Source organism: Mercenaria mercenaria, chromosome 3, assembly GCF_021730395.1.
Source record: "Mercenaria mercenaria strain notata chromosome 3, MADL_Memer_1, whole genome shotgun sequence".
Lineage (NCBI taxonomy): Eukaryota > Metazoa > Mollusca > Bivalvia > Venerida > Veneridae > Mercenaria > Mercenaria mercenaria.
This window is the reverse complement of record NC_069363.1, coordinates 333,504-348,117: the sequence shown is the minus strand read 5'-3', so window position 1 is coordinate 348,117 and position 14,614 is coordinate 333,504. Positions and strand designations below refer to the sequence as shown.

Genomic DNA, 14,614 nt, shown 5'->3' with positions numbered 1-14,614 from the left:
CTTTCTACTTATCATTTGTCTTGACATATTGAGTTTTCTTACCTGCCTTTGTTCAAAACTGTACACAGAAGCCAATATTAAATGCGCATGTCTTTTTTTCATTTGGCTTTCCTTTAACATTTAATTTGCAATCGTTTTAAGCAAAGAAACAAGTTCTAAAATTTCAAGTACTGTTTTTAATTAATATATGTGATGCTTTAAAGTGAATGACGTTATTGCAATCAGAAAAACACAGGTACGCTATGTTTATATACATGCCTTCGCAAAGAGCAAGTTATAGTAGGACACTTCTATCCATTAAAAGTTATAAAAATCTGTGTACAAATTGGTTTCAGACATTTTATTTCATATATAGAAAAAAAGGTTGCACGTTTGGCGTTTCATTATTTGCACACACACACACACACACACGCACAACACCAACCCAACCACTCGCACTCACGCACGCACACACGCGCACACACACACACACACACACACAAATATCAGATAAATTTAATAAGACTGATAATTAAACTGTTTTATTTCTGTCAGAATATAGTTGCTGTCATAAATGTAATTAATTGAAAACTGCATTTTCATTATGGATACAAAAAAGCAGTATGGAGTATTGAAGTATCAATTTAAAAATGGTAAGTATATTTAAATGGTAACAGTCCTCTAAACCTCAATTATATTTTATATTCATTACATATTTGTACAAAAACTTACGATTTAAGATAAAATTAATACATCCCATTATGTCATATATGATGTGCAACTAAATTAAGAGTAAAACTGAAAAAAAAAGTTATTATGCGTACGGTTTGGCTTCGAAAAATATATTAAATCATGTAAAACTTTACATATATCTTTTTCAAATATAACTGTGTCACTACCTTTAGTGTTCGCGCTTTTGAATATCAGCTCAAATATTTGTCATAAAAAATGAATATATACATTTATTTCATATCTAAAATATAATTCAATACCTATCCTCCATCGACAATATTAATGAAGTGTAATCGTTTCTTTTTCCAGAAAGAGGTAACCGTAATAGGATAATTCAAAGGACATTTAGGAAATTTATTTCGATTACCTTCGTTTCTTGCATGATAATTTCAACAGGCTTTTATGTATGTAAGTATTCAAATTTTATCTAAAGGATTATAAACATATTCATTTGTAATTTTATGTTGTTGAAAAGATACTTACTTCGGAAATGTCTGGTAGTCAGTAATAATTAGTTGCTTTACACACTTTAATCTAGAGAAAAGCTCTGTTATCATGTCTGGCAAATCAGCAATGTCACATTAGAATATAAACTGACTTGGACCAGAGTTTTTAGAGATAATTAACATTGAGTAATTCATTAAATTCAAAAATGTTGACTTTAACATACGTAATATCTGCGTGAACACATTTTGGAGTATAACTTTAATGTGATAGAGTATGGGATTTTGGGTCCAACTGCGATATTTGTCATAAATAGGGCTTTTGTTTAATCTAAAAAAAATGACGTTATCCGAGTGAAAGACTGCAATTATACAACTCCGTTGTCATGGAGAAATTTCCACTATCCGGACACTTTATCTCCTTCTTGAAACAATATCAGAACAAAGTACAAGATATTGCAGAAAACAACATGCATTGATGGAAAGTTTATTTCATTAACTCTTTCATTCGTTTCGTCATAAATAAGCTGTGACGTGCAGTGTTGGGCTTTCGACCAAAACTTTTAAGCTTTGAGTGTTCACAAGATCTGTAAAACAGAATCAAAGATATTACTAATTTTGCGTTTTAATGTAGGGACAATACACGTTTTCTTGTGTATTAACGTCTGCAGCAGCACCCGGAAATGTTTGTGACCGAGACCGAAGGTTAGTACACAAAAATAACTTATATTGTCGCTATTCTTGCATAAAAACATTACACGACGACTAAATATATTGTTTTCATATGTGATGACTTTACGATTCCGGTACATTTCTTAATTAACACTCCTTTTTTCTTGGAAACGGTAAATATGTTTTGAATATCCATAACCAGGGCCCAGAAAACAACAACATTATGTATCTTAATATTCTAATATTTTATCAATTTTATCTGATGCCTGATCTTTTGTTTAATACTTACTAAATAGTTGATTCACAATGATATTTATGCTCATTTATGCCATAGTTGATTTAAATTGTCTTAATTTTTGTCGTATTTTTTATGTATTTGTAAAACGCCATTGAATATGTTTTACGTAAAAATAGGCGTTTAATCAAATAAATAAACAGTTTCAGTTTTAACATTACCAAAAGCACATACTGAAGATTTTTAAACGATTTTTTTTCTCGTTATTACAAACATGATATTACCAATAATATGTTATATAACTTTAAAATTTGGTAAACAGGAGTACAGTTTCAAGAATAATAACTATACATTCGAGTTATTTTGAGTACAGAAACATTTGGAGTACGGATGGGTACGAACGTAGTGACAAGCTTTCAATCTTTTTATATAGATTCATGGAGAAATTAGATAAAAACATACCGACTGATACTGACCAAAATCATAAATATGATTCTTAAAAACAAACAATCGCACAAGATACACACGATTCTTATAAAAGAAGAAACAAGACGCAGATACCAGATATCAATCTGCGGAGAAATACATGTACGTCCATGGGAAAGCATTTTAAAAATAAAAATCATGTATTAACAGCATGTGAATTGCCTTGTTTGCACGCGATTTGTCTCCCGTTAATACATGGGCCGATCCAGTGAAAAAAGTAGTTTTTATTCAAGAATCTGTTTTTATTTTTGATGATGTTTGACGTAGCTTTTACACAACACTGAAAGCCAAACTATTTAAAAGCTCGTAAATGTGTTATACCAGAGCGAGATTCATTTGCGATCTGACTAGCGAAATTTGTTTTCATTGTATTTTTTTTTTTAATTAATTACTGTTCTGTTGATGGCAATTCAATATACTTTCTAAGCTTAAAATCCTATACCACGTACGAGCGACTGTTGCCGAATGATCGGCAAATGATAGGATAGTTTACTACCATAATTACGTACACAAAAAAATCGTTCTTTTTCAGTTCCAGTACAAAGTCTGACAATGGTGCTTTCCCTGTACCATTCACTCCCTTGTTAGCTAGTATTCCTCAAAAATGATTCTATCACGATCCGCACTCGTGATTTAAGTATTTCGTATCCAACAACATATTCATAATACTTTAAGGAGGTAGGTTACCTTGTTACCAGGGTAAATTCAATTAGTTGAACCGCAGCAAATTTCTGTATTTCGTGTAATTTAATGTTTAACTGCTGCAAGCTCAATTCCGTTTATTTTTGTCCCTTCAAGTACAATGTTATCCAGGTTTGAAATACATGACCCTCCGGAGGTATTTTATATTGAAAGAAGAAGGAAAATACGGATATTTAACACTTTTCAGTATAGTTTGGTTTCATTGTTATCCGTAGAAGTCTGCATAATTGATAGTTTTACTAGTATGCGCGTTAGCTTTCTTATATAAGCTTAATACGTATGTGTCGTGGGGCTCGTGTTTCCATGGTTACGCATTTTCTCTCACTTATAAACAACTATGTATAAAAACGGGTTTTTCGACGGCTTCAGTGCCATTCTGTTAATGACCAACATGGAATATTTGGGTAATATAATTAGAAAAATACCAAGCACTTTACATGGTACCCTATTTTTCTTAAAGTTTAAAGTAACCAGGGCAACAAATGTTTAAAATTACTTATATCTTGCTTTTTATCGTAATTTCGCATAAAAATATTAAATAAAATTATCTTTCATGTTAATGTAGCTTTAAAACATCTTACTTCTAACGTAAGTAATATTTTCGTGTTATTTGCATTTATTTAAACGAATTTCACAGCTTAAAATACTTACAGCAGTACCCCTCGTGTGACATTTTTATGGAAAATAGTTCTGCATGCTGCTATTATTCTCATGGCTTTTTTTGAAATGCAAATAAAAAGCCGAAGTTTTGTTCCTTATATAGACCAGTGTCAACGCTTTTGAATTTTACATAAAGATATATAGATCACGGGCTTCGTTTCCATGGTATCATCACTATAATTCGAGAAACAACAATTTTGTACTGAAATTTGAACAATTTTAGAGCTTAATTTTAGTACATAAGTAACAAATTATCAACGGAAACTGAAAAATAGGTCTTTCAAATCAAACAGCCAAATTCTTATTTGAAAATGGCCGTTATAAGTAACCTTTCACCCAGCTATATTCCCAATAACATCAGTTACCATCATCCATTTTCTTACATTCCGCATCACATTTCAATATAACTACATAAAAGAAGAAAAATACTGATCATTTTTCAGAGTGAAAAGCTCATAAAACTATTTCAGCAAATAATGGCTGTTTAAAACTAGTTCAAATAAAGAAAATGCACAGAATTACGTACTTTCAAAACAAAAGCTAGTAATTTTGCGCGGTAACTGACACGTAACGTCATGATGTCAATGACGTCATTTTAAGGCAACAATGTTTTGAAGCGTTTCTGCGGCAATTTATTCATTATTTCTGCAATATTCAACAATTAAACATCAGATCGGAGGCAGGCTCATACTTTTTTTCAGAATAATTAATATACAAACACATTTAGTTTGTCGTAAACGTCGTCGTAAATCGTCACGTTAGCTTCCGGCTGGACATGCACACATACAAATATTAAGGTAACATACACACATATACACACACCCTTGTAAATTATGCATAAGATATCAATTACATTCCTTCTAAAGCAGTAAAGTGGACACATTTTCAACATTTTATTATGTTACACTATCCTTCAAACAAACTTTTACACACAAGCTTACACGGTCAAGATCTTAAGGGTCTATGGTGGGGAGACGAGGCGGAGACCGCCATTATAGATTATATCTTCTTTACACAAGTTCGGGAGACAATGATGAATTATTTCATAGAAAAAAATAATCGTACATTTTGTGTGTAATATTTTATACCTATAAAAGTTTGTTGGTCGTCCACTTTCGCCAATCAGGTAATCTTTTAATCCAGATTTAAAGCTGTTCTGATCGACGAAGGACGGTCATTTGAGTGTATTTAAAACACGTAACACCTGGAACTTTTATTTATTTCTTTTTTAAAAAATTAAAAATGCATTGTAAATAGCTGCAAATGGTTAAATGTATAGGTTGTAGAATAACAAGGTCTATTGCACTGATGTGCTTGTTAATCGTCAAAATAATATTTAAGAGGGTAAAAAATAAAAAAAAATTGAAACCTGAGTGTGAATAAGGGGTAAATTTTAAACCATGTGCTAGGAGTAAGTTATACATTGAATTAGATAGCAAGAAGTTTCAAGTTAAATATATCGAAAGAGCAAGTGTATTGAAGAACATAACAGGTTAAATCTGTTTTAGCTCGATGTAATTATAAATATAATATATAAACAACATTTAAACAGTCAACAGTCAAAGTTATACAAAAAGTGTCAAAATATTTTTTTCGTACTTTTAAGGGTCAGTTTTTTTTTACACTTGTACCACTTTTAGTATGATAAGCTCAGTTACAGTGTCATTTTTACTAGTAAATTTCTACATTAACAAAACTTCATGATGTATGCATGAATTGTGCCAAGTTTTATAACAATATATCAACATTTGTCAAAGATATGGAGGTTTTCATGAGAACATATCTGTATAGTTTCCGTACATTTGGGACAAAAACGATACCAATATTTTTCAAGTATAAACATACAATACAAATCATTGAAGAATAGAGAGAAGATATATTTTCTTGCAGATGTGTGCTTTTATTGATAACTTACAAAATGAACATTTGCTGATAATAATTATAATCCAAGTTTTCAAATGGAAATATTTTGCAAGGATTGTTGAACTGTTAAAACATAAATAAAAAACTAGTTTAACAACCTTTTCTTTGCATTAAATATCACATTATATATCATGAATATCATAGCCTTTCGTTATAAAATATTTTATAGTTAGCATTACTCTGTACACTTGGGGCAATTATAAGATAGAGAAAAGTGGAAACTTCACAGGTCGCTCAACACGACAAAAACGAAAATGTTGCAGGCTCGGTTTGATTGAGCCTGTTCATGGACGGTAGTGGAAATGCATGCTACCGTCCAAGCCCTCTAGCCCAGGGTTGAGCAGAACTCAACATTTACACATGCTAAAAGTACAAAAAGCAATTTAGAGACAGATGTATTCAAACGGCGGTGAACATGGTACCTTCAGTGATACACGTGTTGAGGCGTGTAATTCCGTGAAGAGCGGCGTTTGGTCCCCAGATAAAATAATGGGTTTGCCCCAAACGAGAAAACAATGGGCAGAACTAAACAAACTGGTATTTAGGAAGGAGATCTGAGGTTAAGGAGCCTGCGTATCACAGGAACTGTCAAAAGACAAAATTAAAAAGCAGACACCATATCCAAGCCCTTATTAGATTCATTTTTTTCAAAAGAAAACATTGGCAATGTACAATCATATGGATAAAACAATCTTCACACAGTGATATAATAGTAGCATTCATTAAAGTATACAAGTCAAATGGTTTATCGCGGCCAGAAATTTGTACAAACCGGACAGAAGTTGCGAAATTGTCATTTGTGCAGGAAAGAAGCGTTTCCCATAATGTCCAGTACTGGACAGGTATAGTGACATATGTTTAAGATATCATGCTTTCTGTTTATGCAGGTAAACTTGTGTTTGGTTAAATTTCAATAGAGCCCAATTGTCTGAACAGTGTACAAACTCATTACTGATTTTTCAGGCAAGGGTGGAGAACAAGGTGGTAGACAATGAAAGCAGTAACATTTTTATTTAAAAAAAAATAAACAATGAGAGAAACATTTCCAACATCTTTGGACGGTTCAAAAATCCCATGTTAAACATACGATAAAGCCATAAACGCGTGAAAATGTTCCGAATGTAAATCGGGTGAAGTAGGCGCTCTATGTATAGAGTTAGATTATGCGTCTTGATACTGTACCAGAGGGGTCGGTCAATTGTGGGTTATTGATTACACTGGGCGAGTCTACTTACTTATTACTTGAGGATGAAAAAAACGTGTTTTTAAAATGTTGCTCTTTAACAAGGGTGGCGGTTGAACTACAAAAAGTACAACAACAGTTAATTCACAACAAATCGTACGGTATGTTTCATAATCAGTAAGCTAGTCGTATTTACGCTTATGAGACATGTTTCACCCATAAGTAAAGAATTCACACGTCCATCATGAAATATTTTCCCCAGCGCGCATATACTTCACCTATTCAATATGAATGCGACCTCCAGGCCGCAATCAATGATTTAAAAATTAAATTATCCAATAAAAATGGACACTTATTTAGAAAAGTTCTTACTGTCAAAATTTGGAATTATCCATACTATTTTGCCAGTTTACCATTGTCGCAACTGGAAAACCATTTTTGTAAGAAAATTGCACCCTATTAAATGCTGACATGCACCTGGGTGACATATCATTTATATTATTGGGCACAAACACCAGTCTTGACAATTACCATATCAAATATGTGTTACGACTGATTTGTAGGGTCCTTCTCTTAGTAGGAATGTGCAAATAAGTCAAACTTTACATGAACAGGAAAACATATTTATCAATTTTGCTATTCTGTACATTTGAGACATTTTTTGTACATGTTATTCAATATTACAAATGATGTGCCGTACAAGTTAAATTAGTCGAAAAATATTTTTTACAAATACACATATCCTTACTAAATGAAGAAAAAATGCCATATAATTAATGATACTTTTCGATGCTGCATGTGGAAAAGTAGCCATTTTCCATGTTTGGAGGAAAATAAGACTTAAAACCTTTCCATTTCTAAGTAGCCATGAAGAATAATTATTCATTAATATTTTCTTAAAATATGCTAAATCAGTAACCAACACACTACACTTTAGCATAAAGTAAACCTCTTTTTTAATACAGAAGGTGGTTACAAAGTAATATAAAGCTGAAACCATGATTTCAGATACAATTCACGCTAAAACACCTAGGACATTTTTTGAAGATTTTGTTCCTGCGTAATTTCTCAATGGACCATAGTAATGTGATGAAACTTTGAATAACAACTTACCACTGCGAAACACATATTCAGAAGTAAAAAATGAAGAACTATAGTCTGTCCCACCTAATACTGGACCTCCGATAATTTATTCATACTATACATAAAATTGTCAAAAATGACATCGTTAATACCAGGCGGTTAATATCTCTAGGCACCTTTTTCTTTTTTTTTTTTGAAAAAAATGTAAAATGAAGTTAAAAATCAAGATTTTATGTTTTCCCCCACAGACTTGCATTGTAAAATGACGCGACGTCCATTTCAAGATGGCGGCGTCCATACAAACGTCATTTGGGGGGTTGCTCACAGTTAGCGACGTCATTTATTGTTGAATAACAGACATGGAAAATTAAAACAAACTCTGTCCAAAACTTGTAGTATTTTCTTGTACGGAAGACCCTGAATTAACATTTTACTTCAAGTTAAAGTTATTTCCTTTTCAGGTTTTCAGCTTTTTTTTCTGAAAATGTGTTTGTACCTACTCGTTAGCATCGACGTAAAATAAACATGATAAATACATGTCTCAAGTCAAGTGCGTATCATTTTTTTCAGCCATAGATATCGTAATAGAGGTGGGGACAGCGGAGATGCGCGCAACCCATTTAACTCATTTTCATTATTGGTTTCGTATCAAAGGTTCGGATGATAACCGTCTGTTAAAAGGTTGCTTTTAAATAGCATGAATACATGTTTGTGTACTGACTTGTGCTCACTATTTTTTCACGGTTGGTAAACGCGCAATCCAATTCCCGCTGGGAATACGCTTAAAATGGGTTGCGCAACGTCCGGTGCTGGTGTTGCGCGTACAAAAAGACGAAATTGAGGTATATGAAGTTATGACATTGCTTAGTATGAGACAAGAATAAATTTTCTCGAAAAAAGCAAAATGCAATTCGACACAAATATGATAATACATTATATGTGTAAAATATGTATGGTTTGTAATTTATGATTCGGCTCTATTATCACAAAAACTCAGGCGACACGAAGCGTGAAAAAAGTATGAAATCAAAAAAAAAAAAAAAATGGTTTATGACCTCATGTGCCTAAGCTGAGGGCATCTGATGCTTTTTATGATAACTCAACTGTTATAAAGTAACGAATATCAGTATCTTTTGCTTCAGTCCCTGCTTACGGGGACATAATTGACAAAGAATCATAGGGAATGGGGTTGCGCATCGGGAATGGAGTTGCTCATGTACACCATAATGTATATAATGTATACGCGCAACTCCATTCCCGGGGCGCAACCCCATTCCCGATTATGTTTTGCGAATCTTTCCCCAAAAAGCAACATTTCATTCAAGTGTATGTAATATTCATGACTGTTTTACACATGTCTGATCATTAGAAGCGTCACATTTCTATAAAGAAGGGACAAAATATAGAAAATTTGCTTTTTTCATGATTTCATGTTTTTTGACACTTCGAGCCAGTAGAGTTCCGTGATAACAGAGCTGACTCCTAAATTAATAAGTTGGTATTTCACACATATGATCTTTATTCATTTTTGTGTCGAATAGCATTTTGCTTTTTTTCTAAACACTCGTAAATGTGTCATTATTTACAAAAACGAAAACCCACCTACCTCGATTTTGTATATATTGATGCGCAACACCAGCACCGGATGTCGCGCAACCCATTTTAGCGTATTCCCAGTGGGAATTGGATAGCGCGTTTACCACCCGTGTTTTTATGACCGTTCGATCAAGGTAAAACATTATTCCTCAATGCAATTAATGATTTAAAATATACATATTTCAATTTGAGACAACCTCCTATATACGGGACTACGTGAAACAAATTAATAATTGCCTTCATTATTTATAATAACATAATACCAGTTTTTCAATTCCATCCTTGCGTCTTTATTTCTCATGCTCGGCCGTTCAGTGAAATCCAAAGTGGCATGTTAAACATTTTTGTGCTATTGATAGGCATGGTAGACCTATAGACAAAATAAAAATATGAGCCGCGCCATGAGAAATCCAGCATAGTGCATTTGCGATCAGCATCCAGGCAATCTGGTCAACTGCCTACTGCAATTAGAAACCGTTAGCGAGCAACATGGATCCTGACCAGATTGCGCGGATGCTGGTCGGAAATGCACCATGTTGGTTTTCTCATGGCGCGGCTCATATGACCTTTTGAAGGGGTATTTTGTTCTTCAGCTAGATAAAAGAAACATGTTCAAGCGCGTCAGTTACTTTCATTTTCGGTATCAAAAAATTTGCAACAGTTATGCCAAATGAATTCCATTTCAGTTAAGTTATCAATATATAAATGTGTGAAGTTGTGTTCCATACCATTATTCGACAATTTACATGCTGATAATTCTCTGTTAACAACTACTAATACGCCTATCCAGTAATTCAATGGCCAGATTCATCTTGTTGACTTTTTCATAGGAATCTACATTATCTAGGATGGTTTTTAATCTGAATACATTATGACCCTGTTCGCACACATACCCCCTTTAAATATTTATTTCTATTTTCTTTCTAAATGGGTATGAAATGGTGTCCTCTGGTGCATTTATCTTTGAAATACAGGCATAAAATGGTTGCTTCCGGTGCAGTTTTTGGTCTAATATAGATCTAATAATGAAGGGGTTACCCCTTAACCTCTCTTGATGTGTGTGTGGGTGGGGGGGGGGGGCGGGGTCAGGGAGATCTCCCCCTTGAAAATTTTGAAATACAGGTATGAAATGGTGGCCTCTGGTGCGTTTCTAGGTGCATATTTTGAGAAAAAAGTATTCCTTTACCAAAATAGTAGGGAGCATCTTTGATGAGTAATATGAGTAGGCCTATAGGTCACTTCTCAGCAAACTGGAGGGGGCACGGGCCCCCTCATCCCGGCCCTGGATCCTGGCCTGTGCACCTTCGTAACCGGTAACGTCAAGGTTGTTTGTTTTTGTCGGTGATAGAAAAATCCCTTTTTACACGTTTTCTTTTAAAGTAGCTGTACATATCGATATGTTAAAGGAAACAAATTAACTATTTTTCTAAGATTTAGGTCTGGGCTTAAACTTAAAGCAATCTGAATCATTCCCGCTTTTGATTTAAATTTTATCCATGTAGCCAGACTGGCACAGTCTACAGTTAATTTGCTTTATCCTCTTTAAATTTGGGTCTCAGTTAGCTTCAATATATACTTAATTAGTTAGTGTTGGAGTAGCTATGCGTAAGAGAGCCGACATTGCCGCCTATGCAATTGATCGCTCGAGATATTTAGTGACGTCATATATTGTATGACATAATTGGAATTTAGCGTTTAAAACTTATTGTGTCATGGTGAGCTGCTTAAATGTGTAGAAGGCTATATTCTAATGAGGCTGAAGCAGCTGACGTCTTTGTATCATACAGGTTCTTCCTGGATTATGCATTTGGAAAATACTGTGATTAAAGATATTGTTTCAAATGCATAGTTCAGTTATTTGCCTGAAATTCTTCGAAAGACTGCCGCAGATTGACTGGATCAATTTTCGGATGATGGATTTCCAGTGTAAAACTTCTGACTTTGAAAACTGTGCATTTAACTGGACATCGTTTGGAAGGATTTAAGGATAAATGGAATAATGATTAAAGGAATTTATAACTGAATAGAGCTACATTACTAAATGGCCGGATTCTTTCGTGCAAAGTAAGTTCTTTTTCTATTTTTCATTTTTACATTTTTCAAAATTTCATTTGTTTACTAAATTGTAAATTCTATTTCAAACCCATTCTGTTTCTTGCGGGAGGAAAAATAGCTAAGTGTGAAAAATAAGTGTGAAACGTCCCCACGGAATAACACGTGAACTTTCCCGAAAACCTCCAAAATAGAGAATATTTGGCAATGGCGACCAGAAATAAACAACAGCGAATTCCCATAGAGAAACTGAAATTTAGTCCCACGGGAAAACCAGACGATTGTTTCAAAAATCCTTGAAATTCTCGAGGGTGACTTTTTTTATTCACAAAAACGTGTTTTATGTTCTTTGATTCCGTTTCATTTCTTCATATCAGCCCAAAGTTGAGGTCCAAAATTAGGTGGGACAGACTATAATTACTTATTTCAGTAAACAGTAAAATGGAAGTCTTTAAAATGCTCCATTTTTTATGTTCACAGAAAAAGTCATTCTTATTCCTGAAGAAAGTAAAACCTATATCTTGAATGTTAAAAAAAGTGATCAGACGGTTTTTTTAAGAAAACTATGCCACTTTTTATTAATGAAATAGCTATTTAGATTAATATTTATGATAAATAAAATGTGCCTCTGCTGAGGTTCCTACACCTATTGATCGTTTCACAGTTTATGTTTCCCGGTTAGAATTGGGAAGCAATAAACTTAGTTAGATATTTGTCATTTTTAAATGATTCATCACTTAAACTCATCCAATACAATCGTTAAAGCAAACCTTTGTTTCTATTTCAAAAATAATATATGCGTGTCAGCGTAATCATGAGTCAGCCGACTATGGAGTATGCGAAAAAGTATGAGGCAAATAGCTATATAGTCTTAAATGACAGAGTGTGAATATAAAAATGTTAAAAAGTCTTAGAGACATGTTTAATAATACGTGATGTTTAATAATTTTTGTAAAAAACAGTAAGTCAGAAGTATGGGAGAATTTATATCATCTTCCTGTATGACCCGTAAGTTTTTATTAAGTTCTAATAGTGAAACTATAACTGGTTTCGGGTCTATTTCAAGAAAACAATAACTTTGGCATTGACCACATTGAGATGCTAAAAGGAGGGAATAATTTGTACAAAAAGTAAAAGATCTCATATCGAACCTGACTATAGCAGTGTTTTATTGAATTATGATCTCACATTGCAAGAACATTTTTCAGGCCTTTTTCAAAGAAGAAGCATTCCAGGACATTTCAGAGCTATTTAAGAAAAACAATAATTTTGCAAATACTAATTTTCAAAGTCCGAAAGGGGAAAGTATTTTGTCAAGTCAAAATAAAGCGGAAAGTTCATACCGAACTTGACTTGAGGTTGGTATTATTGCATAATGATTTCAAATTGTTCGAAGATGAATCAAGTTAATCGTAATAACACTGGAAAAAAACATTGTCAAAAGCCAAAAGACAAATTATTTTGTCAAAAGAAAGGTCAGAATTATTGGACTCTGTAAATCGTGACCATTACAATTGTTTTACAATGAACATTCATTGAAATAATTGACTCGTTTCAGAGTATTTTAAGAAATCAACAACTTGCTCTATTTTCTTACGTACCAAGGGCAAATACTGTTTTCAAAATAAAAGACAGAGATCCGGAACTTGATAAATAAACTAACAACATAATCTCAAATACTATGTGAAGCTTCAATCAAATGCATGAATGGGCTATTGAAATATTAATTTTCAATTTTGTCAGCCTGTTTAGCTCAGAAAGAAGAGCGCAGGATAGTGTATAACAGGGTCGTGAGTTCGATCCCCGGGCGAGGTGTATTTTCTCCGTGACGATCTGATAAAAACATTGTGTTTGAAATAATTCTTCCCCCACATCTGAATCATGTCGGAAAGGGAGCAGTTACTTGCGGAGGACAGGTTTGTACTGGCACAAATTCAAAGAACACTGGTTATGTTAACTGCCCACTATTACATAATTCAAATCCTGTTTAAAAACACGTTAAACCTAAATAATTAAAACGATAGATATTTTTTTATATTTGGTATTTTGTTAAAAAAATGGTAAATAATATTGTCAAAACAAGTCAGAGTTATTGGACGATACGTGAACTGGATACTTTCATTCGGTTTCGAAGTTCTAATGCAAATGCGATGCTTTTATTTACATTAGGAGTGGGCAGGAAAAACGTCAATTTTGTGAAATGTATTAAGTAAGAAATGTAATTTTTTTTTCAAAATATCAACATTCAATAAAATGTATTATAGGTATAAAAATACTGAAAGTGAAAAGGCCAGACAAATTATCAAAAAAAAAAAAAAAATCAGATCTACAGGACCTAGTATTTGAACTTGTCTTTTAAAACTTAGATTATTTTATAAGATTATATGTTGATACTGTTCTAGCACAGTAACGCTTGCCGCAAGTTAGTCGATTAAGACATTTTTTTTTCAGAAATTCAGGTTAAAAGTAGGCGCATGTATGTGAAAGTCCTAACTGATTCCGAAACGGAAAAGACACTTCATTGGTTCAGATTAGGTCTCGGTTCGGTGTATATGAGAAATGGTCTCAAAATAATTTTATTACTCACAACACTTTTGTCACGTTAATACTTTTAATATGAGTTCTAATGATTTTCAACACGTGTTTTGTAATACATAAATCACGTGATTTTTACACTTTTCTATATGTTCATTTCGTATAATCTAAAATTTGTACCGCGAGGCGTTCCACAGTTCGTTGTCAAAAGGCCTGCCCATATTTTACAAAAAGGCCTTTCGTTTTGTTTCTTTTTTTTTGTAACTCGATCAAACGTCACGGTAGATTCGGATAAATGCTGCTTCTGTCTAAGTCTATAAGCTGTTAATTAGC

At 33.2% G+C, this 14,614-nt stretch overlaps 1 protein-coding gene across 3 annotated transcripts in view; it reads left to right on the top strand.

Moving 5' to 3' along the window:
* The first annotated feature begins 97 nt into the window (after positions 1-97).
* Positions 98-14,614, top strand: part of LOC123525085 (uncharacterized) — a 111,914-nt gene continuing 97,397 nt past the window's right edge. The window contains exons 1-2 of one of the 3 annotated variants that reach the window (XR_006681394.2): positions 98-235; positions 1,021-1,119. Coding sequence is in view for 2 of the 3 variants with exons in the window: in XM_045303828.2 (XP_045159763.1) it covers positions 584-632; positions 1,021-1,119 (148 nt within the window). In the remaining variant the exon portion in view is untranslated. Of the gene's footprint in view, positions 236-277; positions 633-1,020; positions 1,120-14,614 lie in introns of those variants that run through there. The other 2 variants (XM_045303836.2, XM_045303828.2) reach the window with 2 other exon arrangements.